The sequence below is a fragment of the Lonchura striata genome, chromosome 8, assembly GCF_046129695.1.
Source record: "Lonchura striata isolate bLonStr1 chromosome 8, bLonStr1.mat, whole genome shotgun sequence".
Classification (NCBI taxonomy): Eukaryota; Metazoa; Chordata; class Aves; order Passeriformes; family Estrildidae; genus Lonchura; species Lonchura striata.
The window spans coordinates 15,900,200-15,927,244 of NC_134610.1; the positions used below are offsets into that span (position 1 = coordinate 15,900,200).

At 59.3% G+C, this 27,045-nt stretch overlaps 2 protein-coding genes across 2 annotated transcripts in view; both read right to left on the bottom strand.

The window, feature by feature from the left end:
• Window positions 1-1,609: 1,609 nt before the first annotated feature.
• On the bottom strand, window positions 1,610-11,407 carry IHH (Indian hedgehog signaling molecule). Its single transcript, XM_021526245.3, has 3 exons — window positions 11,105-11,407; window positions 5,280-5,541; window positions 1,610-2,271 (listed from the first exon to the last, which is right to left on the bottom strand). The coding sequence occupies exons 1-3, from the start codon at window positions 11,405-11,407 to the stop codon at window positions 1,610-1,612; spliced, it is 1,227 nt and encodes a 408-aa protein (XP_021381920.1).
• A 4,939-nt stretch (window positions 11,408-16,346) lies between these two features.
• NHEJ1 (non-homologous end joining factor 1) overlaps window positions 16,347-27,045 on the bottom strand; it is a 42,341-nt gene continuing 31,642 nt past the window's right edge. The window contains exons 6-8 of the mRNA XM_021526246.3: window positions 17,407-17,524; window positions 17,058-17,161; window positions 16,347-16,799 (exon numbers count right to left, since the gene is read on the bottom strand). Coding sequence (XP_021381921.3) covers window positions 16,719-16,799; window positions 17,058-17,161; window positions 17,407-17,524 — 303 coding nt within the window. The 3' untranslated portion in view covers window positions 16,347-16,718. The remainder of the gene's footprint in view (window positions 16,800-17,057; window positions 17,162-17,406; window positions 17,525-27,045) is intronic.

The following is a 27,045-nucleotide window of genomic DNA, read 5'->3' on the forward strand; positions in this document are numbered from 1 at the left end:
AGAGAAGCACAAAATGCCCTCGAGGCCTGCCTGCCCTTTAACAACGGGTGCAGTAAGCACGCCCGATCCCTGCCTGCCCTCCCTACACCAGAGCTCTGAGCTCCCGCTGGGGAGACAATGGATTTATTGGGCTGCATCCCCAACCAGGAGAGGTACATCCAGTGAAGAGACAAAAATACACCTGCCATCGGCCATGCTCACGCTCCCTCGCTTCATCCTGGACAACAATCACCATAAAATCCGTGCTTTAAAATAATCTTTAAATAATTTCTGCTTTTTGTTAAAAAAAAAAAATCACCCCCCCAAACAAACGATTTCCCACCCCCACCCTGCACTTCCATCCCACCCTGCACGCGCCCACACTGCCTCCCATCTATGGTACATACAAAGAGCAGATAAATAAATAAAGACGCGTGATGCTACAGGGGGGGCATGGGTCACAGCCTTCCTCAGCCCCCTCCCCTCCACTTAGGTGGAGCTAGGGGAGGCTGAGGCTCCAGCTAGGATTTGGAGTGGGGGAACTGTGGTTGCAGCTCTGATGGGACTCTCCCCAGGTCCCAGGAGTGGGTGAGCAGCAACAAATTACCCTGAGGGTTTGGGGTACAGCAGGCTCAGGGAGGTCAGGCCAGCCAGGGTCTGAAGCTTGAGGAGCTTTTTTAGCTTTGGGGTGGGGAAAGGCTTTTGGGCTGAGCCAGTTCAAGGCCAGATGCTGGGAAGGTTTTCTCCTCTGCCTCTTTCTTCAGGCTCCAGCATGCTGGGGTTGCAACTCTGACTCTCCCCACCCCTGCTCTTACCAGTGTGTCTATGTCTGGCTGGCATTTGCACCTGTCTGCCCATGTCTGCCTCCACAGCCCCTCTTGCCAGCCAGAGCGCCCCACGCTGTCACAGCAGCCCCACAGGATGCCCAGCTGGGTGGCTCTGGTGCTGGCTTGGGCAGAGCTCAGCACCTCACTCCCCAGTCTATCACTCCAGTGGAACTTGTGTCACAAAGTCAGAGGTCCCATGCCAGAGCTGTGCCAGACCCCCACGCCTGCTTGTTTTGGGCGCCCCTGCACCTGGGCTAAGGACAAGGCACAGTCCCAGTACCTGGGTCACCCTCCTTCCAGCTGCCATGTCTCAGGGGTGGACATAACACTGCCTACCTTCCTACCCAGGCTGCCTAGCAAAGGGCCCTGGGCCCCTCTCCCAAAACCTCCCCACTGGGTGCAGACAGGCTGAGAACCTCAGTGGAGCAGCCAGGGCTCTCTCCTCTTCCCCCTCCCATTCAGACCTCCATCAGCTAATTCTGCACACGCACACACACATTGCACACACACACACATAGCAGCATGTGGATCCAGCCAGGAGCAACCCCCTGTCCCGGGGGAAAACCCTTCATGCCTCCCTCCTGTCCCCAGGAACAGCAGGAGAGGAGGGGGTGATGAACATGGAGGAGGCACACCGTGGAGCGTCGGTGCCCCCCACCCAGGAGGTGGCTGTACCCCAAGCAGGCAGGGCTGGAGGCAGCTTCCCATGGGCACCCAGCTTTGGGAGGGGATGCTGGCCCCCAGTGGGTCACCCTGCAGCCACCACCTCCACCAGCTGTGCTGGTTGGGGTTGTGGGGCACCCTCAGCTCTCCGCCTGGGATATTCCCAGTGGGTGGAAGCTGTCAGGGGGCAGGAGCAGCCTGCCCAGGCGGTAGAGCAGCCCTGAGTACCAGTGCACACCATCTTCCTGCACCCCTGGCCACCCCACCAGGCTGTGGTAGAGCCGGAGCGGCCAGAAGGCCAGCTGTGCCAGCTGTTGCTCCTGCACCAGAGCAAAGCACGAGGCCACCACGCCGTCCACCACCAGCGTCCCGTGGCGTGTCAGCGGGGCGTAGGCTCCCACATCTCTCCGGTCCCACACCCGCACCACTTCGGCAGGCTGCAGGCTGCCCCCCCCAGCCACCACCAGCACGAAGTGTCCCGGGCGCACGAGGCTGGCAAAGATGGGACGGAAGTGGGCGGCGGGCGCCGACGCGTTCTCTGCCACAAAGAGCAGGTGGGTGGGCGTCAGGACCAGGCGCCGGGCCGGCTCCTGTGTCTCGATGACGTGGAAGGTGGTGAGGGCACGGGGCTCCTTGTCCAGGAAAGCCAAGAAGTCACTGTAGGTGGGCCTGCCTGCCCCGTCCATTGCCAGCACTCGCTGGCCTGGGCGCAGTGCCCACAGTGGCGTCTGGGCACCGTTCTCCAGCGTTGCCAGTGCCCGCCCGGGAAAGCAGCCCCCCGTCTTCGCAGCGGCTGAGTGCTCTGCGCAGGGAGAGAGAGGACAGGAGGGTTACCCATTAGCCAGACCCTCAGCACCACGTTTCCACCGTGCAAAGACACCTTCCCAGTCTGCCCGGCTTTGCCCACCCAGGCATAACCCTGCCCTGGCATCAGCAGTGTGAGCTTGTCCCCTAATAACCCCAGCCACCAATGTCCCCTAGGCACCTCATCTCCCAGCCACCATGTCACTTGAGGTGGCACCTGGGGACTCCAGCATGGACCCAGGGCATTGAGCCTGCTGTACAGAGCCAGGTCCCAAGCCCCAAAATAGGCAGGGGGAGTGGGACACTACCACACACTGAAATGTGCAAAACACTACCAGAGGGCACCTGAAGCTTGAAAAAGCAGAGGCAGAGCCCTGAGACGGTGCCTCACCCTTCATACCCCCACAGCATCCCTGTTCCTGCAGTGCTGGTGCTGGGTACTGCTTGGGAGGATGCTGCGAGGAGCAGCGCAGGATGCAGCACCCTTTCCCAGCACTGCAGCGCCCCTCCACCCCATACAGCAGTCCTGCTCCCTTCTGCCACCTGCTCATCCCTGCACCACTGATGCCAGCCAGCTCCTGCTTCTCTGGGGTCTAGGGAGTTGTCACAATCTGTAGCCATCATAGTGCAAAAGCTACCAGCCTCCTGGGTAGGGCTTCCATAGTGATTCCCACAGGGTAAAGGACCCAAACTCTCTGGGATTGTATCCTGGGATGGTGGCACAAAGCTCCTAGCCCTCCCCAGATAAATGTCATCAGGGGCCCATTCTGGCACTTGGGAAGAGAACCCTGGCTTCCCAAGGAATGGTGGTTAGCTACACCAGCAGCAGTGTTCCCCCAAGTCCCAGCACCTCCCAAGTCAGTGTCTATATGATACCCTCCCACCCCCTGCCAGTGGCATCTCACTACAGGGTTCTGCTCCTAGCTCTGCACAGTTCCATCCTTGAGCTCTACGCCACCTCTCAGAGCCCTCTCCCAGCTGTCTCATCTAATCACTGAATGTGTCACCCAGATGGCACTGCCCCCGTCACTCCCCAGGTTTGGGCAGAGCCAAATCCCAGTCCCCAAGCCCATGAAGAGAGGCATCCATCTCTGGGACAGAATCCTTTTATTGCTCAGAAGATGTGCAGTGTCTGCCCTGTCCTTGCCCCAGAGGCCAGGTCCCACATCCTGCCCCCTGCATCTCCTGGCAGGCAGCAGAGCAGGAGGGTGAGAGGGGTGCCTGGCAGAAGTGGATGGCATAGGTGCTGGGTGTGGAGGGGTAGGTGGGTGCAGGGAAGGACCCGAGGAGACACAATACATACAACAGGCCAGGTGGCCATCCATACAAAAATAAAAGCCATTTACTAAGAGGCAGGAGCAGCCCTGCTGCCCTCTGTACACAGTTCTGAGGGGATCAGGATGTGTACCCCACAGCCTCCACCACACACTCTTGGGTTGCCCATGGCCTTGGAGATAAATATGGGGTACCCAGAGCCCTGAGGAGCTGCTGCAGAGTGAGGGGAATATGACCAGCCTCTAGAAGCCCTCCAGGGCCTCAGGGCCCCAGTCTGCTGCTTGGGCTACGGCATCCCTCTTCAGTTGGTCCAAGGGGAGCATCCCAGGATTCAAAAGCCTCTGTCTTTCTCCAGGGGCACAGCCCCACTCCTCTGGCCAGCCTCATATCTGTGGGGTCATGGTCCTTGCTTCGGAGCCTGGCCCCACTCCTGCTGCCAGCCCCACAGGGTTCCCCGGGGCACGGGAGTCCCGGTCCTCCGGCCACGTTTTGTCCCTCCTCTTCGGGGGCGCATCACTCCCTCTCTGCGGCGCGGTCGCCCCACTTCCATCGCCGGCCGGCGGTGTGCCCGTCCTGGCATCAGCACGGGGAGCGGGTCAGCGCGGGGGGCCAGCCTGGCGTCTGGGGGTGTCGGGCCGCTGGCTGCGGGCTAGGCAGTAGGACAGGCACAGTGCGGTGGGAACCGAGCCCGGGGACGAGAGGCGCGGGGCAGCACAGGCGCGGCGGCCCCGGCACCGCCGCGCACGGCGTGCGGCACACGGGCGTGCGGGCTGCGTGTGCCAGGGCTCCGTCTGTGCCCGCGTGTGCGAGGGCTCCGTGTGCAGGCACGGCCCTGCTGCCCGGGGGGCGTGTGCCAGCAGCCGCCGAGGCTGTCTCCGTGCCCACGCGAGCCCTCGCACAGGCGGAGCCCCCCGGGCTGCGGCGACGCGGGCGCGGCCGGCGCCGTGCGCGGGGCGCTGCTGCCCTCTGCAGCCTGCGCGGCCGCTCCGGCGGGAGCCGCGGCCCGGCTCGGCCGCTTCTGCCGGGCTGCGCGGGGCTTGCAGCCCACGCAATCCCCTCCGGGCCGCGGGCAGGGCCGGAGAGCAGCTCTCGCCCCGTCCTCCACCCTGCCGCCCCCGCTGCACCGCACAGGAGGAAGCGAACACCGCCAGCGACGGCAGCACCCCTCAAAGCACCACCCAGCTCTGCTCCCCTCTGCAGATGGTGCTGCACAGCCGAGAGCTGATCGCAGGGTACTCTGGCCTGTCCCTGTCTGGATGTTCTGACCCTATCCCTCCCTGGCTAGGCAGGGATGGACAGATGCTGCGGTGACAGCAGAAGCTCAAAAGCAGCCAGCAGTGCAGCGGGGCAGGGCTGGATGAGGCTGCGTATGGGCAGTAAGGGACTGCAAGGTCAGAGGCAGGGGAGACAGGGATGATGGACATACTGAGGGGTCAGGCTGGGGGAGAAAGGGATGTGGGCTGAGAAAAAGAAGAGGGTAGACAGGGTGGGTCAAAATGTAGGTCTATGGGAGCCAGATGGGGAATTTGCCCCATCGTACTGGCTGGCCACAGGTGTGTGACTCACTCCCCACCTGACTGTCTGCCCTAGATAGAGAAATCAGGATGCAAAAGCTGGCACCCCCTGCAGGAGCACCCTACCCAGCCAGCCAGGCTCCCCTGGTTCCCCCGCTATGCTGCAAGAGGGGGTCAGGCCCCCAGCTCCGCTCACTGCCCCCCAGCTCAGACTTACCTGACTTGACAGAGCAGTGGATGTGTGCCTTGGACTCGTAGTAGACCCAGTCGAAGCCAGCCTCCACGGCCAGGCGAGCCAGCATGCCGTACTTGTTGCGGTCCCTGTCTGAGGTTGTGATGTCCACAGCTCGGCCCTCATAATGTAGCGACTCCTCCGAGTGGTGCCCATCCTCATCCCAGCCCTCCGTCACTCTCAGCTTCACCCCTGGCCACTGATTCATGACAGAGATGGCCAGCGAGTTCAGGCGGTCCTTGCAGCGCTGTAGGGAAGAGGGACAGAGTCAGTAAAAGCATTTTGGAGGGAGGAATTAGCTGCCTGGTTGGCAGGCTTCATCCCACCATGCTTCCATTAAGCCTCCCTGGGCCCTCAGGCCCTTGGGGGCTGGTCCAGCAGAGGAAGATCTGAGAACATGAGGTGCCTTGTCTACCCCAGGCTCTCCAAACTCCCTGCAGAGCCTGACACCCCACCATTGGGCAGAGGAGAGTGCACCCAACAGGGCACCCTTCTCCTCCCTCTCTCCCCCCGTCCCAGGCTCATTTGAGAGCCTGTTGGGCAATGCAGTCTGGGCTGGGCTGAAACACCCTCTCTGCTCACCTGCCCTGTGCTAACTGTACCCCAGCAGTTTCCATCTGACCGCAGGAGGATACAGGAGCTTCAACCCTGCTGCTTCCTGGCTGGGAGGAGGTCCCAGGGACCCTAGGGCTGTCTCCAGGCACAAATGAAACAACCCGCCCTGTCCTTAACACAGCTCCCCAAGTATGGCTCCTCAAGTCCTGTGTAACAGGGACATAGCACTGGGCAGCTCCATAGCATCAGCCAGTCTCTGCTCCTATGGGAAGTGCCAAACCTGCCCAAGAGCTCTGTTCCAAAAGCTGGAACAGAAAGAATGTAGAGTGAATCCCCCTTCACCTCTCCGAACCACAAGGGCTGAAAATCCTGGGCTGAGGAACAGCAGCAGATCTTAAAAGCCCCAGACCTCATGGTCACAGAAATCACACATGTAAGTAGGTGCCTGTGGCAGTCCTCCCCAGCAAGCAGAGGGATGCCAGCTCCAAATGCCTGTTTGACAGTCCTCCCAGCCTTATCCTGCCCTTCCCCACGTCCCCCAGCCACAGCTGAAGGTCAGGGAAAGATCAAAACTCTGTGTGCTTGACTTGCAGAAGTAAAGCCCCAGCTTCTAGTCCCTTGCCCTGCTGCTAAAGGGATGGGGGAGAGATAGAAAAGGTATAGGAAAAGGAATATGGCATGTTCTACAGAAAACCAGGTGAATGGACTAGGGCTATGCAGCCCAGAAAGGCAATTCTGTGAGGTCCTGAAGAATCATAGAATTGAGTTGAAAGGGACCCATAGGATCAAACTCCCGGCCCTGCACAGCACACCCTAAGAATCACACCAAGTGAAACTGTATAAAACTTAAGGCAATTTGAAAAAGCCAAGCTGAGAATCGGGTGTTTTTAAACTGGCTCCAAAGGTTGAGGTTCACACCTACAGGTACCACTGGTTCTGAGGCAGCCAGCTCCAAGGAGTCCCATTGTCACCACCCAGTGCTTGCTGGGTGGGAGAGCTCTGCCTCCACAGAAGTAAAAGACCCCAGTGCTCCTCTCACTGCCATTCCCCAAGAAACAAGGAGTCCCATAAAATCAAGGCAGGGGACAGAGCATTCATGGTCATAAAGCCAGTCCTGGGAAGCATTAAATGAAATTACTGGACAGCAGCTTAAAAAAGCAGCCTCTGCTGGAGATGTTTCTGCATGATGCTCCAGTACTGGAGCTCCCCACTGTAGCATGTCATGGGTCTTGAGACAGTTACACCAAGCATGAGCCAGGGCTTTAAAACCTGATGCTGGCTACATCCCCAGGCTCAGAAATGTCCCAACACTGCTTCCACAGGGGACAAAAATGTAGGTCCTCACCCTATCCCCAAGCACCTGCTCCCATCCTAGGAAGTTGGGCGCTGCTGCTCTTGAGGAAACCTGCTCTCACTTGGCAGGGTCCAGGCCCTGGGAAGGGCAGTGCTAGGCAGGCCTTTGCCCCACATGAGGTCTGCCGTCATCCCACAGCTCTCTGGGTGTGGGGAGATAAGCCAGGAAGGTGCTGGACAAACAGTTTGCTAGGTGAGGGGAGGAGGAATAGGGAGGAGAGTGACTTTTGTCCCCGTCCAGCACCACCGTGGTGCCACTTGGCACATGTGACGAGCTGTTCTTAAGGTCCCCAGCCCCACCGGGACCCTGCAGTGAGGGAGTTCAGCACTGGAAGTGAGGAGGGAACCCCCGAAGCCCCCCAGCCATCACCCCAGGCATTGCCTTGCCCCTGCCATGGCAGCACCGCGCTCTGGACACCCCTCCGGCCTCACTGCCAGCCTTTCTGCCCTCCAGGGGCACCCTGCGCGCACAGTAACAACGGGACTGTGCGAGCCCTTTCCCCAGGCAGGGACCGCGCCAGGCAGAGCCCTGGAGCACCGTGTCCCCGGCTCTGCCGCCGGTGGCCAGCAGGTGTCAGAGCGCGGAGGGGACGGCGGGGACCGGCGGGGAGCAGGTACCGATGGACGAGAACCGGGCGGGCACAGGCAGGCACTGACGAGTGGGGAACCGGTGAGCAGGGCAGCAGCGGACGAGGAACGACCATGGATCGGCAAGGAAGAAGCAACTATGAGGAGGAAACAGGCAGGGGTGAACAAAAATAAATAGGGAGCAAGCAGTGATAGGCAAGGCTGAGCAGGTGGGGATGTGCAGGGAGCAGGCACAGGAGGCAGAGAGAAGACAACGAAAGACAGGGATGGACAGCGGTGGACAGTGATGGATAAGGAGCAGGCAGCAATGTTCAGGGAGCACACACGAGCTGTAGGAAGTAGGTAGGGATGGGCAGTGCCTGCCCGGGGGCTCTGCTGCCTGTATGAACAGGTAGGCAAGGACCAGAAAATTCATAAACATGGGCTGTCCACGGGGTCTGTGTTTGATGGTGACTGCAGGGAGGGCATAGCTTGTCCCTGCAGTGGTTCTGATGACCAAGTACCCCCAGCTCACATGCAGAATGGGGCCCCATATGACCAAAAAAAGCTGGTGGCTCTGCTGTCCCATGCACCTCATGGTGAAGATGATGGGGATGTCAGGCTAGGCTAAGCAAAGAAGTTCTACCCACCTTCTGCCCAACCTTTGCATCTCCCTTTTTGCGTCCATACCAGAGACAGAACTATGTCCTGTGGGGCACTCCAAATCACTTTAGGGAAGGCAGCAGGACAGAGCCCCAAGATAGGGCACAGTCAGCAGCGACCCCAGGGTCATCTCAGGGGAAGTATGAAAGACACTCAGGTGTGATCACAGTCTCAGAAGAGGTCTCATGAATGGAGTGTGCTTGGCCACAGCTACTCCCATGTCCAGAGCCTGGCCAGGAGAAGAGGGGCCTTACTAGCATCTCCTCCTGAAGGGATGTTTCCCCCAAAGGAAGCCAAAAGTCCTATCCCAAGGTCTTCATGAGAGATTCCTCACCACTGTAAGGATGGTCTCTGTGCCAGCTGGACAAGCAAGTGGCTGCAGGGGATGATGGTTGGGGTAGGGAGAGGCTGGGTTTGGGATTCCATGGGGGCAGGGGACCCATGGCATTCCTGGGCCAGGCTGCTGGGGAAAGGTGAGGCGGGTTCTGCCTCCAGCCTTATCTCAGCACCTCCGAGTGGGACCAGTGAGAGCAAACACACTGGAATTCTTGAGGAAGATGAAACGATAAAGGAAAGGCGGGCAGAGAGCAGCACTACCCACTCCTCTAAGCAGGCGACATCTTCCGGCTGCCTGGGACACCCAGACCCTTGGACTTGGGGAAAGAAAACAGGTTTGAAGTGAGTCAACAGCAGTAAAAGCCAGTGCTCTGGGGGAAGGGACAAGGAGTTGGGTCAATGGCCTTTCCCAACCCATAGCAACACAGGACATGGTGCCAGAGCTAGAGCTCCCATATCTGGGGGGAATCTCCCCCAGCCAGGGGCCACAAGACAATGCCAGAGGGCTGTGGGATGGCAGCAAGAAATCATGTCCCCTCCATAGCAAGAGGAACAATTTCTTGCAGAGCTGCCCAAGGCACAGTGGTACCCATCTGTGCATGGATGTGTGGTGGCCAGGGACCCTGCTGGAGTAAGAACCCTCATTTGTGCAACCCAAGAAGACCAGGATGTTTCTAGGTACTCAGCCAAAAACAAGGCAGTGGTACAGCATGAAATGTTAGGCTGGCACAAGGGACACAGAGATCTCCCTCTCCCAGGTGTGCTGAGGGGCACTGGCTGGGTTACAGAAGGTGGAGGGAGCACTCTCAGGAGAAAACACAGCAAGAAGCATTCTCCTGCCTCCAATTATGTTATCCACTTCCCCGATGTATGGACTGGAGGAACTCACTGCTTCCTCAAATATCTCTGAAGCTCTTCCCTAGGGGAGGCAGGTTACAGGCAAGCCCCAGGGCTCCAGTCACCAGCAACCACAACTTGTGCAACTCCTCAAGCCTGCTACCTTGTAGGGGATCCCGGTCCCTCTGCTACAGTCCCCAGCCTGAAAACTAACCTGGACTATGGTCCCTGCCCTAAGGGACTTGCTCTCAGGGCACACGGGGTTGCAGAGCTGTCAAGCCGGCACCCAAGAAGCTTCTCCTCCCAGTTTTATGAATACCTTGGTCAGGCACTATGGCCAGGGCCTTGCTCAGTGCCCACCATCATAGCCACTCATGTTCACCCACCTGCCAGCCCCTGACCAGGGGGTGCAGTGGGCAGAAGGGCAGCCCAGCTCCCCTCTGCTTCCCCCAGGAGCTCGTTCAGGCTGCAACCCTGCTGAGGCTGGTAGCCAGGTTTCTTAGCAAGGCCGTGCGGCTCCTTATCTGCATTCCTGAAACCCTCAGGCATTCTCCTGGCAATATTAAAACACAGAGTAACCTTCGTCCAGCATCACCCCCCCTCCTCTGCTGTCGTCTGTGTCGTCCACCCCTCCATCCTTCCTGCTGGCTCGGGCTACTTGTGAGCTGACTGCAACAAGGCATTTGCAGTAACAGGTTGTTCCCTGCCCTGAGCACAGCAAGCAGTTCCCACTGAGCACCCTGCACCATCCCACACGAGACATGCAGGAAGAAGGGGCACTGAGGGTTTCAGTGTCAGAGTGGGGCCAAGGTCAACAAGAACAGTCTTGGACATAGCAGCACACCAGGCTCTGGTCTGTCCCTCGGATCCAACAGGCAGGCTGCTTGCTCTGCCAGTGGGTGGGCAGAGGAGAGGGGCAAGGGCAGGATGGCTGCAAGGGCCAGGGTGCTGCTTGACCAGGGAAGAGCGCAGCACAGCCCTGCCGGATCGAGGGGATGTGGGAGGATGCTGCTGGATCGGGGGCAGTGTGGCACAGCTCAGGGACACCAGGGCCGGCTGCTGCCAGCTTGGAGCGTAGGGTTATGCCAGCCTGGGGACCAGCGGGACTAGAGTTGAGGGGCAGCAACGTAGAGTGCTGCCAGCTCGGGATTCACAAGGGCATTCCTTGGGGTGCATTAAGACACGGCTGCCACAGGCTCCGAGGAGCAGCAGGGCAGGGTGCTGCCATCTCGGGGGACAAGGTGCTGCCGTCCCAAGGCGCAGCGTGCTGTCTGTCGCGCACAGCGCAGCCGAAGGGACAGAGCGCCCGACGAAGGGAGATGCACTCGCTGCACGCCGGCAGCCCGGACCCGGCACCGGGATGCCCGGGGCAGGACGGGGAAGCCGCAGCGCGGGGCCCACACGGTCCCCAGAGAGAGGATAGCAGAGCGTTCTGAGACAGCCCCCGTGCCCGCAGATGCCCGGCGCGGGGGTAGAACCGGGCGGCAGCGGTGCCGTACCTGGGTCATGAGCCGGTCGGCGCCAGTGTTCTCCTCGTCCTTGAAGATGATGTCGGGGTTGTAGTTGGGCGTCAGCTCCTTGAAGCGCTCCGAGTTACGCGCGATCTTGCCCTCGTAGCGGCCGCTAGCCCCCAGCGTCTTCTCGGGGACGTTGGGGCTGAACTGCTTGTAGGCGAGCGGGATGAGCTTGCGGGGCGGGCGGCGGCGGCTGCCCACCACCCTGCCCGGCCCGCAGCCGCGCACGGCCGGCGCCAGCAGCAGCGCGCACCCGCTCAGCAGCAGCAGCAGCCGCGCCGGCTTCATGGCGCGCCCGGCGGCCCCGGGGCGGCCCGGGGCACCGGTGGCTCCGGGGTCCCCACTAGGCTCGGCCGCCGCTCCCGCCGCCCGGGCCGGGGCTCCCCATGCGGCGCGCAGCCGGCGGGCAGGTGCCGGTGCCGGCGGCGGCGGCGGGGCGCGGCGGCTGCCCGGCGCGGGTGCGCTCCGGCTGCCCGGTGCGGCGAGCTGGCGTCCGCCCGCTCTGAGCTGCTGTGGCCCGGCGGCGGCAATAAATAGCGAAGGGCCGTTTGTTTTGGCAGGCGAGCGGCCGCTTGCGGGGCGCGGGGCGCGGGGCTCGGCGCTGCCGGAGCCTTCCGCGGTTTGCGCCTCGGCGGTCAGCGCGGCGAGGCTGGAGCCGGAGCCGGAGCCGCCGCTGCCTCGGCTCCCTGGGCAGGAGTGAGAGGGGAAATTGAAGAGATCCGGGACCGGGAACCGCCAGGACCGCACCCTGCCCGTGTCCCAGCCTCCCAGCGCCCTCCCTCTCTCGCCTCCTCCCCGTGGAACCTGCCCCGGGCCGCCCGCAGCCTCCTCCCCCCTGCCGAGCCCCGCAGCCCACCCCAGCGGGGGTGCCCGCCGCCACCTGCCCCCCGGGGCAGCCCCGCCGCCGCCCCAAGGTGCGCCCGGTCCGCCGCACACCCTTCGCCCCCCTTCCCGGGGCGTCCTGCGGGGGCTCCCTCGCGGCGGGGTGGGCGCGGGGTGGCACCCCCGGGGCTCCGGCCCCCGCCGCGCCGCCTGCTCGCCAGGGGCCCGGGCCTGCGGGCGGGGATCAAACAGAGCAGGGAGGCAGCTGGTTGAAATTTAACCACAATATTCTCGCTCCCCATTGTTTCCAGGGAGGCCCGATATTTCCACAACAGGATTATGGCATCTGATTAACTCGCTGAGACAACAATGAGGGGCTGGGATGGGCTTCCCCTTCTAGCTGCCAAAAGGGGAAAGTAAATATAACACCCTGATTTCAGGAGCGAGGGTTTGAAGGGCCCCCCCCGGTTCTCCCCCAGCTGTGTGCCTGGGAGGGGTCCGGCACGGGTCTACTTGAACACCCTCTGGTTCCCTAGGATCTTCCCAGGTGAGGCAGTGCCTTGGGATGCCCACACACACGCAAACTCTCCCAGAGATGTTCCCTCGCCAGCTCTTCTGCGAGCACGGGGCACAGGTCACTCACTGGGATACCCCGTGGCCAGGCTGGAATAGCCCAGCCAGACATCCAGCTCTGGCTGCAGGGCTTTGCTGCTCTCAGCAGGACCAAGCAACGTGGGCACAAGGGATGCAGGCTGGGGAGCCAGCATCACCCACAGACTTGGGATGCTGCAATCTAATGCCCCCAGCATTAGACCATTTCCTTTGCAGGAGACGCAAGCAAAGTGGTGTCTCCATCAGGTTTTCATACTCAGTAGCCATAGTCCATCAGGTTTTTATACTGGTTTTCATACTGCATACCCAAAAGCAGTGCCCAGGGCCTCTGTGAAGACCAGCCACTGGACAGGATGGTGAGATACAGCTGTCCCACTGTTTCTGCACATGATGGGGCGAGGGTGTCCAGCCAGCAGCCCCAGGCCACCTCACTTCTACACTTCTTTGGCTGATCCTTCCAGTGGAGCATCCTAAGGACATTAGCAGAGAAAGCAGAGGGGACATACCACAGCATCATTTTCCACCCCTGCCCTTGGCTTCGCAGGCATGCAGAAGGGACACAATTCACTGTGCATCACTACCACAGGAAAACTAGACCTATGGACCCTGGACAAGATTCACAGAATCCTCCAGGGTGGCTTGTTCTCCCAACAAAATGAGCCTAGTTTCCTGCTTTGCACATCACAAGACTGTGGAGCAGGATGATCTGGGATAGCACGGCATCTGGAGGCTGCAGCACTTCCCCAGGGAGAAGTTCCCTATGAATGTCAATGTCACAAACCCAGACCTCCAAATCAGCTCTGCAGCCTGCCAGCATGCAGTGTGCATGTCAGAAGCTGCTGTCCCCCTCCCAGCAGCTCCAGGCTCACAGTAGGCAGCCTAGCCCTGCCCATAACAGTATTCATGTCCCATGGAGGCCCAGGCTGGAAGATAGGAGTTGGGTTTGCTGGTGACAGCAACCCCTTCCCATGCAGGGGCCGTGGCATTATGCATTGGTTCTGGCCACAGCAAGCAGTGGCAGTGCCCTTTGCTGGGTGCAGAGTCCATCACCTCTCCATGCAGCTTTCCCAGCATCAGCCAGTTCTCCTGCCAGGCAAAGCCTTTTGGGCATATGGAGCCAAGTGGGACAGGGACACCAGGCACAACAGGGTAGCCAAGCTGGGTGTACAGGGAGGCAGCTGGAGGCTGAGACAGGGTTGGGATAACCAGGGTTAAGGGGAAAATTTGCCTGGGGAGGGAGACTCCTGCTTGGGCAACTGATGGGAAGGGACCCTTGCTGCTACGGTGGGAGAGACGCAATGTCTGCTCACATGGCATTTCCCTCAACACCCAGCCCCTCTCAGGCACTTCTGGCCTGGACGCCAGGACGCACTGCTGCTGCTCTGTGCTCTGCCCTTCGGCTCTCCCCACCACCCCATCCCGCTGTCCCTGCCCCGAGCAGCAGTGCAGCATCCCGCACACCCCTTGCTGGGCTCCCAGGGCTGCCCGGAGCTGGGCGCTGCGCAGGGCGAGCGGGCGGCGGAGCCGAGCCAGGCAGTCTAGGTGGTGCTATTTCTCTATTTTTGCACTGGACGGGTTTGGGATTTTCCTCTCCCTATTCGCTGCCTTGGTCGTCTTCTTCTCTCTCTCTCTCTCCCTCTCTCTCTCTTTTTTTTTTTCTTTTCCTTTTCTAAAAATACTTGACAGCGATTGAAAGGTCCCTTTAATCGAGGCCACAGAGCCCTTATTAAGGGCACGGGTCGGGGTGCTGGGCCGTGCCCAGCATAACGGCTTCATTAAACCCTGCGAAAACTAATATTTATGGAATCAAATTTATGGAGGCCAAGGCCGAACTTGTGGCCTTTAATGTGTGTCGGGAGCTCAAATCCAGCTGGCTCCAGGGAGGAGGGGGTGGGGACAGTGAAGGAGACCCCAGCAGGACAGCATGAGACAATGTGTAGTGGCATTCCCCAGAGCTGGCAACAACCTGGGCCGGGGAGGAACCAGTGGCCCCATGCTGGAGTCCTGAGGGCCAGGGTCCCTGTGGTTCCCTGGGGGACATTGGCAAAGTTCTTTTTCCTACTGTCTTCACTCTCCTGATTTTATTTACCTCCTGTCCTTGCCCCTGCATTTCCACCTCCCCTTGCCTTTGGGAGAGAGGTGAATGGAACAGGATCTGTCCCTGAAGCAGGTCTTTAGGGCTGCTGGACACTCCACAGAGACTTTGCAGCAGGGCTCATGAGCAACATCTCTTCAGCATCTCTGACAGTGAGCTGAGTACCCCAGGGAGAAGCAGAGGCACAGTAATTCACAGGAATGACCCAGGGATGCAGGTGCTGGTTTGCACCACCCACTCCTCCCCTACAGAGTCCACCGGCCACTGGCACAGCCAGGCTGGCATTGTTTCAGCCCTGTGATGTCTCCTCAGACCCAAAAGGGATAGACAAGCTAGATGCCCTCGCAGGGGTGATAAGCACTCCTCCTGAGCATGCTGGCAGGCATGGGGGAACAGCACAAACCCCAGAGCCAGCACGGAGCTGAGGGACAAGGCTTGCAACAGAGCAGCTCCTGCACCAGAGATGGAGTCCATATGGATGGAGCAGGGGTTGCACCAGGAACAACCTGGGGGCAGAAGATACAGGGAACTGTTAAGCTGCTAAGCTCCTGCTGCCCTGGTCCTACCCTTCAGCTAGTAGCAGGAACAACCTGGGGGCAAGTGCCCAGCAGGCAGACTCGGAGCTGCCAAGTTAAGATGTTTGCAGATGGGAGAATGCAGGATACATAAGCTATGGCAGTCAGCACAAGCTCCCCATCCCATGGCTTTCCCTTCCCACCACCCACCCTGCCCTGCATGCTGCCCCCTCAAAAAGGAAATATAAAAAGCAACTGGTTGCACTCGCCCTGGGACTGGTTGGCTGTGGCCCAGCAAAGGCTCTTTCATTCCCCTTCCACAGACACATGGACTGCTCCGGATGTTTTTGTTTCCCCCTTCTGCCCAGGAGAACAGGCAGCATGACTGCAGCTGGCCCAGCCCCAGGGACCAGGGCAGCTGGGGGCATGGGTCCCTGTCCCAGGAGAGCAGCACCACTGGCTGCAGCCTGCCTGCTGCCTGGCTCTCTGCCTGCTGTTTTCGGACCTGGCTTGGGCACAGGAATGGGATCCCAGTCCTGAAGGAAGCATGTGGATCCAGGGGCTGGAAGATGACAGCAGGAGTAGATGGATGGATGGATGGATGGATGGATGGATGGATGGATGGATGGATGGATGGAGTGTGAAAGGATGGATGTGGTGTTTGGTGGCCAGGGAGCATCTGTAACCTGCTCCAGAGCTGCTCCCACGCCTGGCAGCATTCAGTGTGTTAGTGTTTTGGCTGTCTCCTGCTCCTTGGAGGCCAAAGCATGATCATGTATCACCTGCCCAGTAACTATGGTGGAGGTGCCTGCAAATGTAGGGTGTCCTGCAGCCTACCCAGGGCTTTTTCCAGCCTGCAAAAGCCCTGCAGGCACCAGCACACAGGCTGTGTATCCTGGTATGGGACAAGAACATGGGCTCCAGCCCCCTGAGCATACTGTGTCCCCATGATCTGAGCATCCTCTGGTGCACACCCCAAAACACATGCTGCTGCTCAGGGTGAGGCACAGAATGGCTGGGAGCTGGGTGCTGTGCCACAGCAATGAGCTGCTGTCACCTCACTGTCCAGAGTCACTGCACGCCCCTGGGACATCAGGACTGGCCTGAGGAGGACTCAGCAGCCAAAGGCTACATCTCTTCCTAGACACTACAGGCCTGGTGGGACAGAGCAGGAGAGGGAATCTCACCCATACACAGCCCTTTATTGAAAACCCACTCAAAAGCAGCCAAACCCCACAGCTCTGCCAGAGGCCCAGCTGTCCCACACCCACTGGCAACATCCCTCCAACTTCTCTCAGGTCCAGCAGTGGTTCTGCCATGAGAGGAAGCCTGGGCAAACTCTGCACCAGGGAAGAGATAGAAAAGCTGTTTTGTGAAATACTGTTGAAGAAAGGAGCTCCATCTCCCCAACTGGAGACATCTTGAGAGGGGACCATGACCTGGGCAGGGTCTATGAGGAGATGCAGAGAAGAGGCAGATGGTGCATGGGTTCTCTGCACTAACTCTCTTGGATGCTGGGGGAAGCAGAGACCTCAGTAGGGTTGGCAGCAATCTTTCAGCTGAAGAGCCCTTTTGCCTTCTTTGGCTTGGCCTTGGCTGCAGACAGCCGGGGTTTCTGAGCTGGGGAGGAGGCTGGCTGGAAACAAAGAGGAGGCAGTGTCAGTTCCACCTTGGGGAGTCATGCAGGATGTGTGCAAGCAGTGACATTCCTGTCATCTGCGTTGTGGGAGAGCAATCACACACTCCCCAGTAAGGATGCATGGGGTAGAATGGGCTAGGAATCAAGCTGAGACACCCATCCTGGGTGGGCACAGTGCTTGGATGAGAGGAGGGAAAGGAGATGTGGGCCCCATCCTGCCTTTGGTACAGAGAAACTTTCTAGAGCTGCACTCACCGAGTTTCTCTCACTGGAAGATGTCGTTTCATCCTCCTGAGATGCAGCAGGTGAAGGTGGGTGCTTTGTGGTTTCTGCAGTGGGTGCTGTATCCACATCATCCTCTGGAACCACAAAAAGATGCAATTTGGGATTGAGATAAGGGATCATGGGGTATTACCCAAAGCCACTCCAGGAATTATGCTTGGATTGGGAGCCTAGCCCACGGTGAGAAAGCAAAGGGAGAGATTGTTGCATGGGATGAGCTGCACCCTGGGCCACACTTCCCTTACCCCTGGATATAGGGCTCAGCAGTCGAGGGGACAGCTGCATCACATGGTCCCCACGCCACAGCCAAGGAGCTCCTCACCAGAGCAATGCGGCTTCCGAGCCTGCTTGACCTCCTGCTGTGTCACTGCAGTGTAGAGCTGCTGCAGAGCAGAGGCAAACGCCTGCCCTTCTCCCGCACTGCAGATCCGGGGCAGGGTCTGTGGGAGAAAGTAGAGGCACCATCACCCTACCAGGAAATCACCTGCCAGGTCACCCTGCCACAGTGCTGCTGTGGGGCAGAGAAGGGCTGTGCCCCCCTCTGCCTGTCAGTCTGCATCTGTTTCACCCCAGGACTGCAGCAGGCTTTGTGGGAACAGGCAGCTCTGGCACTGGTGGGATGCGGCTGCTCCCAGCTGCGCGCACACAGACAGACAGACAGACAGACACACAGACATGTGCACACCCCCCCACACCTGCTCTGGACAGTGGGTTGCCTTCCCATTGAGAGGCAGACTGCAGAGGCTTTGGGGTCATTCATGAAATGCTGGAGATAAGATCGCTGTGAAAGGGCTGTGGCTTCCCTGCCTGGAGCAGCACGGGCTGCAGCTTGGGAATACGGACAGTGAGCCTTGGGCAGGGCCATGACCTAATAAGAGATAGGAACAGGTAGTCCCTGCCTGCCACCACAGCCTCCAGCACAAGGCATCTCTGGTGGCCCCACAGAAAGTGAAAATGATGTGACAGTGAGATAAGGGATGCCCAGGTTTACTTCCAGTCTGACAGAACAGCTCCTGCCTTCCTGCATGCACTTTTATTCCCTCCAGACTTGACACGGGAAGCCCCCCTCCTCCTGCCTGCACCCCTTGCCAGTGGGATGCCACCTTTCCTGATGGGCCATGCTGATGCACATGAGAGATCTTGGCAGGCTGGGGAAGTGCCACACTCCACTGGGAACATAACATAGCTCAGAGTGCTCAAACAAACATGCACAGGGAAAGGGAAAAGGGTATGTGCCTGGGAGGAGGTGCAGCAGGGGGTGTGTGGGGCACAACGTGGGCCTACAAGTGCAGGTGAATGTGCCATGATGACGTGCATAGGGACCATGTGTGCAGCAGTGTGCACATGAGCGTGGCTGTGGGTGCACGCATGGCTGATTGTGTGGGTGTGTGTGTGTGTGTGTGTGTGTGTGTGTGTGTGTGTGTGTGTGTCAAAGGTCTGAACACACTAATCTCTGCCCTGCTCCACACCCAGACAGCAGGAGAACAAAGTGTAACAGATAAGGTAGGATCCTCTCTGGGCCACAAAAGTGGGGAGGGGATGGGGACACTCAGACCCACTCAAGGACAGAGTCCAAAGCCTGATCCCAGCTTCCCAATGGCAGTATAGGTAGGCTGAGCACTCCTCACTGCTGCCTGCCAGACAGGGTGGCAGGATAGGGCTGATGCCAAGATGGGATGGCTGGTGCCCAGACAGACACTTTCCATGCAGGTCTCATCTCTTCTGCTGAAGTCACACTCATGAAAGGCTCTTTGGCAATAGGAAATGCATCTGCTTTTTACCAGCTGCTATATGGGTCACCTCCTCTGTCCCTGCCCACTGCCACCGGAGGGAGCAATGCTCTTCTGCCAGCATCCCACCAGCATCCCTGGGACTGCTTGGTACTGGGCAAGCACACCTCTCAGTGCCTCACTGCCCAGCCTCCGAGTTGTTAGCTGTGCTGGCTCATCACAGGGTCCCAGAGAGGAGGAGGGAATGCTGAGCACCTCAGGCACCCCAAGGATTCTCTCGCCCTGCAGGTCTCACCCCAGAGCCAGGGCTGCACCCAAAGTTGCAAAAGCAGCATCCGAGGCTGGGAAGGTGACTGCACTTCAAAGGCAGAAGAGGGCCTGGTCACGGGTGGCCAACACAGCCCAGATCAAAGGCACAAGCTGGAGTCATAATTCAGAGAAAAGCAAACAGCAGCTCCCAGGAAAGTCAGGAATGGCAGTGAAGTGAGCAAAGTGTGCTAGATAGCGCTGCGTGGGTCAGTGCCCCAGGAGGGCAGGAGAGTCCCCTGCAGAGCCAGCCAGCTCTGCGTGCCACTGCGAGGGTGCTCATCCCCTCTCCCTGCCACAACGGCTCTGGGGAATGCCAGGGCAATGGGGCAGGCTGTGCATCCAGGTGCGGGGTGCTGCCCAATCCCCTCTGCTCCAACCCATTCAGGATGGCACCTGAGATGTGCCCCGAGCCCCAGGGCTGCTCAGGCTGCTCCGCTTCACAGCATTCAATCAAGGATCTGGGCTGGGCAGCTGCTCACTCAGTGCTCAGCCCCAGCTGCCCAGAGCCAGCACAGTGTCCCCGGGATAACCTGGGCATGGGACAAACCATCCTTGCAGCCACCCAGAGTCCCCAAAAGCAGCACGCACACCCCCACTGATGTGGCACCTTGGGGAGGCACTGGAAGCAGAGTGCCCAGCGCCACCAGGGGGATTGGGCATCTGGGGTGGAACAGGGGTCTGCAGGTGCAGGGCACCTGCTGCCCACGCCTGCGGGAAGGGCTCAGCTCCAGCAAGCCCAGGGTGGAATTTGGGAGTCAGCAGCCACTTCCTGCCGCTGCCCTTCCCGGCGGCTGGAGCCCGCGGGCTCAGGGCCATGGGGTGGCCGGAGCTGGCCCGCGGCGGGACTGGGAGGCTGCACTTCACAGCCCCGGAGGGAAATGGGTTATAACCAGAGCTGGAAGCGTTTCCCTGCAAAGCTATGACTCAGCAGGGAGCAGAGCATGCTGTGCCAGCCACCGGCCACCTGATGGCCCCGAAGGCTGAGAGGGACAACGAAGTGTCCCCTAAAGGGCTGGATGGGGGACAAGCCCTGGCTACAGCTGATTTTCCCCTTCCTCCTTGCCCCACTGCTCCATTCCTAAGCTGAACCCTGCTGCAGACAGCTTGTCCCCACTGCAGCATCAGCCCTGGCCTCTGGTGACTTGTTTTTCCCTGATTACCCATCTCCAGGATAAACATGATGTCTGAGGTGCGGGGAGCCACACGGGCAGCTGGGGGAGTGCTGGCTGGGCTGTCCACACGGCTCACCAGGGAGCGATGCCGCGGGAGCTGGCAGGGCTTGTCTGGCCTGTTATGACTACCTGGCCACAAGGCCAAGTGGGATGCCCCAGTATCAGGAGGGACTCAAGGCTGCGGTAGCGGCACGGGAGGCTCCGCAGCACACCCTGAACTGTGACTTGGGGTGAGGGGGGAGCAGCATGCCCACCAAAGGGGGGCAGGTGCTGGCCTCACACCGAGAGCAAGTCGTGCTCACTGACGGCCCCACGGCGTGGAGGGGCAGCTCAGGGGGAGCTGGGCTGCAGCCCCGCTCAGTGACCCCCAACCCAGTGGGCTCTGCTATAGGGCTGAGATGCAGCCCCAGTGCAGAGATGCAGCAGGGAACAAAATCTATCTCCAAGGCATTCTGCATTTCCCCACACCCTGCCTAGACCTATCCCGTCTCAGGGGGCCAAAAGGGACAGCAATTTGGATGGTCTCTTGAGAGTATGAGCAGAAGGGGCACATCACCCAGCACAGCACCATGCCACCAGCACAGAAGCATCACCTTTCCCTGGCCCAGGATGGGTGTGCAGGCAGGCTGGATCACGTTGGGCCCCCGCACCACTGCCAAGCACCAGAGTCTAAATCGGTCACGCTCAAAGCTGGGGACTGACCCTTTCATTATCACACCAGACATTCGAAGCGGTTACCAACATTCTTCACTACAAATCCCACATTCCTATTTTTTAATATATTTTTAACTGGAAAACAGAGCGAATGGGGCCTGTTTGGAAATTATAGCCTGGCTGCTGTGGCTTGTATGTCAGATCTGCCCACATTCCCGTGGCCAGCCTCAGCACATGCTCCACAGGGGCACACTTAATAATTCCTGCCGGGGCTGGAGCCAAGGGGTGTGTGCCAAGGGGGAGGATGGCTTCCCCAGGCTGCCCCCACCAGTGGGCTCCATGGAAGCAGCGTGGTGGAGTGACAGACCAGGAATGGCAGACTGGCTCTCTGGCACCGGGGATGGCTGCTGCCACACTGGCATGGATGAAGTCTGGTGCTGCTGTGGCAGTCGGTGGTGGGCAGGGGAAGGGCTCCATGGCTGGTGCATTCACAGGCTGCCTTTGGCACTTGCCCCCTGTCACCAGCTTTGTGCATTCTCCTGGGAATGGGGCTGGAATGGCTTGCTGGATCTGTGCTGGACATCTCTGCCCATGGCTATGCCAATGTTAGTCAGGCTAGGGAACGGCCCACTCTGGGATCCAAATAGATGCTCACCCATCCTCTGCCAGCAGCAGAGGATCTGTCTGCAAAAAAATAGATGTAGAGGGTTGAACTGTCCCCTTCTATCTGGTTTCAAGGGCAGGGAAAGGGGATGCTTATTCCCTGGGATGAAGCAGGCCACATCAGCCCAGTCTCCTGCCCCAACTTCCTTATGGGGCACTGACCCTCTCCCTGGGGACAGAGCCACCCCGAGGCACCCTGAGGTGCCCTACACTGACCACTGATGCCCTTTCCCAGCTCCTCCAGCCCTTACATCTATCTGCAACCCCCCAAGCCTGCAGCACTCTTTGGGACACTGCATACCCCAGAAGCAGGTGGCTAAAGGACCAGGTCTGAGCTCACACTGCCATTGTCTCCATCCCCTGTCATACATTCCCAGGGGACAATCATCATCATCATCATCATCAGCAGCAGCAGCAGCAGCAGCAGCAGCAGGAGCACAGCAGCTAGGAGAGCTGGTGGTGCTGCCAGCCCGCCCCTGGAGCAGGCAGGGGCAGGATGGCCAGGGCTTCACAGGCAGGCAGCCAGGCTGAGCACACCTGGCAGGAAGCGGCAGTGCCGGCAGGGGAAGGCAGCCGGAGAGCTGCTGAGAGGTGAAGGGGTCACCCCGGGGAAGAGCGGGTGGTGAGGCCGGGCCAGAGGAGCATCCCAGCTCGGCCCAGCCCAGTCCAGCCCGGCATGGCACAGCACTCCCCCAGCACCGTTCTGGCCCTGCTGCCTGCAATGTTTTCCTTTCCCCCTGACTACAGGGGCCTTTCCAGCGAGCAAATGTCAGGCACATAAAGAGCGGCACTGTGAGCGGAAGATGGAGCGAGAATGCCTGCCCGCGTCCCTCCGTAAGTGCTGTCTCACACTTCATCAAGGCAGCCTTTGCAAGCGAGGCACTCGCTTAACAACCAGCAGTCTATGCTGGCCGGCGACCGCAGCAGCCCCGCCGCTCAATACCCTTTTCTTTTCCCCTTGTGCTGTTTTTGTGGCTTGGGTTACAGCCTTTCTCGCAGACACTGAGCTGAGGGGCGTGGTGGCAGCGGGGGCTCTGCATTGTGCCGCCGCCACGCCGGCCGGGATGCTGGTTCCCCCCGTGCAGGGATGCCGCGGGGTTCTACATCTGCCCTGACCACTCGCTCCTGCAATCCAACAGGGACAAATCCCACGGAAAGGAGGGTCAGCCGCAGAGCAGAGGTAGGGCAGGAGGCTGCAGCATCTCTTCCCCAGTCATGTGAGGATTAACCCACCAGGAGTAGCCTGGGGCTTGGCAGAGACCCTGGTGGGGGGCGAGTGGTTCCAGCCCCAGTGGGCTGTCCCTTCCCCAACCCATTTGGAAAGAAGCCCTCCTGCCATGCTGCCAAGCAAACCCATGGGCATCCAAGCCCTGCCCCTGCCCAAGTGCCAACAAACTCTCTGAAAAAGAGTTGTGTCCAGCAGTAGTATTGCCTAGCAATGCTGGAAGACCCTGGGCCTTGCTGCACAGGGTCTGGTGGCAGCTGCTGGTGGCACTCCCAGCTCCACTTTGACCATGGGCATTTGTCCCACTCTCCAGCAGCCCATGAGGTAATAGCAGGAGAGCCTTTGGGGAAGCTGGTCCTGGGTGCCAGTTTGGCAAGGGAGATGGACAAGGAGAATGCCGTGAAGTTTAGCAGGTCCCAGCTTGCCAGGACTAAGCGAGGATTTGCTACCAGGAAGGCAGAGTCACAGGCTGATAGTACCTATGGCCTTCACCTCCACCAACCTGACCCATCACTGACACAGGCTGCCTTCTCCAGGGTCAAGAGCAGAAGACATGGAGATCTGGTGGCCAGTATACCTCCTCTCCCAGAGAGACAGCTCAGGGACCCCACTTATCTGTGAGGAAGTTGGGTGGCTCACACTGCCCTGTTATTTTAGGCTGACTCGGTGAATATGGATGTATCATCCAGGCTTATTATTGTAGGGTTCCTCCGCAAAGTGTGCCAGCTCATGCGGGTTTATTATTGTCTGCTCAGGAAAGCTGGACACACTGCACTGGTCTGTTATTGTAGGGTTGCTCAGGAAGGCCAGCCAGCTCATCCCAGCTTGTTATTATTGCACAGAGCTCATGGGGGGCTGGCCAGGAAACTTCCTGCAAAGTGGGATGATGGAAAGGGAGCCACACCTGGTGAATCACAAGGATGCTGTGTGGCGATAAGGAACAGTGATGGGTGGGATCCAGTACCTCAGCTCCACCCAGAGAGGACAGGCCACTCATTCATGGGCACAAGCACTCATGGGTCCCCTGGGACCTGTGGGGCACTGAGGCTGGCAGAGGCAGCAGGAGTGTGGGTCAGAGCTGAGAATGGGCAAAGCAGCCCTCATACTCCTTGAGAAACAAAATCTGGGGATGACAGGGGAGCAACCGTGGAAATACTGCATGCAGAACATCCCTAAACCTGGCACACAAGGGATTAGCTGAGCTAACAGGGCCCAGAGAGGAAGCTGGTGCTGAGCCAGGCGGGATTAGGGGCTTTTAGGGAGAATCTGGGTGTGTTTAGGACCAAGGTTGATCAGAAGGCAGCTGCTCCACCCTTGTGGCTTTGCAGTTCCTCTTAAGCACAGGTGCAGCCACTGGGGCAGCCCCTGGGGATGCTGCCCCATTGTCACCCGAAACTGCAGCAGGAAGCATTTCTGTGTGGGGCAGAGGGGCAGCAGGGCTTACTGCTGAGCTGCCTCAGGCAGGTCCCCAGGCACATGGCCCCAGTAGGGTTGGGTCCAACATGCCCCAGCAGCCCTGGCACTGCTGCTGGCACAGCCACTGAGTCACCATCACTTCCCTTTCCTCTGTGACAGACCCAGACCATGTTTCCCAGGCATGGCAGCCTGCTGGCATCACTCCAGCCAGGATGTGCCCAGTTGGTACCAGGTGCCCAGATGTCCCACAGGCAGTGCCCAGCTGTGCCAGGTGCCCAGGTGTCCCCCCAGGCAGTGCCCAGCTGTTCCATGTACCCAGGTGTCCCACGGGCAGTGCCCAGCTGTGCTCAGTGCAGATGTTGGTCCCCAGCCAGGCACCAGGATTGAGTGTCAAGAGAGCTCTCCATGCACAGCAGCGGCGGCAGGAGGCCAGCCTGCCTTGTGAGCACACAGCCCTTTCATTCATGGCGAAAAATAGCCCCCCGGGGTGTGGTCCAGGCTGGAAAAGCCCCCTCCATCCCTGGCCAGCCCATGTTTATTCAGTCCGAGGGGGGGGGGGGGGACGGGACACACACTGCCCTCTCCCTGCCCCCCAGCCCTGTGCACCATCTCCCTGCCAGAGTGGCTGCTCTTGGACGTGATCCGCCGGGTCCCCCCTGGCCAAAACACACAGGCTGGGGAGGGAGGGAAGGCAAAACCCTAAAAAGCACTGGGTTTGTCTCCAGGAGGAGCAGCCCGTGGTGATGTCATGAGAGTTTGCAAGCGGCCACATGAAAGGGACTTGCTGCCCAGGAAATCCACAGGTCAATGATCCTTCAGACAAGCCAGTGATTCTTCAGTGGGCCAGGAAGGAAACCTCGAGGAGCCCAAGCCAAGCCTGCCCTTGCCCCAGGGACACAGTTTGCCCCCAAACTCATGGCCCCCCAGGATCCGAAACCCTGCTCTACAATCCCTCATATCCCCTTCTCAGTAGCTGTAATTCACAGCAGCTCAATCCCTCTGAAAAATGGTACCAACCTCTGCCCTGCAGTCCCTGGGCACCAAGCCTCTCCCCATAGACTACCAACACCCTAACCTCTGCTCTGCAGCCTCCAGAGTCTGAACCTATGCCCCACAGACCCCAGACCCTTTCCCTCTGCCGCTATGGGGGGCAGCACCCCTTTTTCCATGGTGATCCATCAGGCTGGGAGTGGCAGGTGATTTAGGGTCAGGCAGCACTGTGACCTGACAATGGGGATGCAGCAGGGCAGAGGGTTCTCTTTCATAAAGGATTACACTGGGGACAGCTGGGAACACACAGATGCAGCCCCCTCAGCCCCCTCCCCAGGAGTCAGCCAGGTTCTCAGTCTACTCTGGCAGGCATTGCAGACATGGGCCCTGAAACCAAATCCACTGCCCAGGGCTCCCCTCCCCATTCTCCATAGGTGCGGGATGCAGTGGCTGGACTAATGAGGAAGATTTGCCTTCCTCCTCCTCCTCCTCCTCCTCCCCCTGCAGGATACATGTCTGGGCTTACATCCAAGCCCAGGGTTGCAGCTCTGTACATTGGTCTGCTCTGCATATCCCAGCCCCTCTATGGATCCTGTGTCACATGGAAATTGGTGATGGAGCTGCTTTTCCTGCCCCATCACAGGCTGCAGCCCAGAAGGAGCCAAATGGCAAGTGAAGCTCAGGGTTTTGACTTCATGCCCCCAGCACCTCCTATGCATCATTTTAGGAGGCTGCAAGCAACCAGCCTGTCCATCTGCAACTTTCCCATGGAGACCCTCTTCTGCTCCACTTGCTCCATCTCCCCACCCACAGGCACAAGGTGACAAGACCCTCTGCGACCTCAAAGTGCCTGGAGAGCAGAAAGTACCCCAAGCTGGTGCCACAGCACGTGGGGAAGTCTTCAGTGCAGCAATGGGCACGGGTGTCTCCACAATGTGGTGCTGGGGCTCTCTGAGTGGCGACTGGAACCCACTGCCCTCAGCAGAGAGAGAGAGGGTCTTTGCAAAAGAGCCAGCTCTGAGAAGACCACAGCCTGGGACTTCTAGGATGTGGGGCATCTCCATCCTGCTGGTACCCAAATCGGTCCCTGACAGCACTGGACTCATGGAGGGGACAGGGACAGTGGAAAGGAGATGGGAGCTCCCACATTTAGTGCAAGGCTCTCAGGGCTGTTTCCTCTCCCATGTTTGCTCCTGCTGTCCCTGTGTCGGCAAAGACAGGGGACTCAGTCTCTATGACTGTCAATCAGGCACTTTTCACCAGAGCTAAAAATGCACTCGCAGAAGGAAAACAAAATAAAAACACAAAACAAAACAGAGAGGTGAAAAATTCCTTGATATTTCTCTCCTGCAAATCCCTAGAGCCAGCAGAGAGGCGAGAGCCCCCGGAGTTTGTCAAGCAAACACTTTCACACCCTTGGCCATGCTCGGCACGCTGCCGCTGGAATGCCAAATATATATTTAAGCCCTGCTCATCAAAGGAGTCTGTTCGGAGTCGGTTTTGGGCAACGTGCATGTGGGTTTGGCCTGGAGAGAAAACCAGGGATGTGGAGAACATTTCTTGGGGATGGGAGGCAGCTCGCATGCACGCGCACACGCGTTGAGACAAATGACAACCTTCAAGGTCGTGTGGCTGTAAGGTCGCGGGCTGGGCACGAGATACCTGCCCGCTGTGGCACTGCCCCTTATCAGCGCCTGTCGCACTGTGGGGCGGGGATGTTTAGGCTGGAGGGAGGCCAGCAGCCATTCTGCATTCCAGCGCTATAAACTTTGTCAAAGCTAAGCAAGCTCAGCCAACAAAGC

Bases quoted from the DNA above. Each gene is read 5' to 3' on its own strand.
- IHH (XM_021526245.3), bottom strand. From the start codon at position 11,407: ATGAAGCCGGCGCGGCTGCTGCTGCTGCTGAGCGGGTGCGCGCTGCTG. The intron at 5,542-11,104 runs GTACGGCACCGC...TCTTCCCTACAG, and splicing joins CCGACCGGCTCATGACCCAG to CGCTGCAAGGACCGCCTGAA. The intron at 2,272-5,279 runs GTAAGTCTGAGC...CTCCCTGCGCAG, and splicing joins CCACTGCTCTGTCAAGTCAG to AGCACTCAGCCGCTGCGAAG.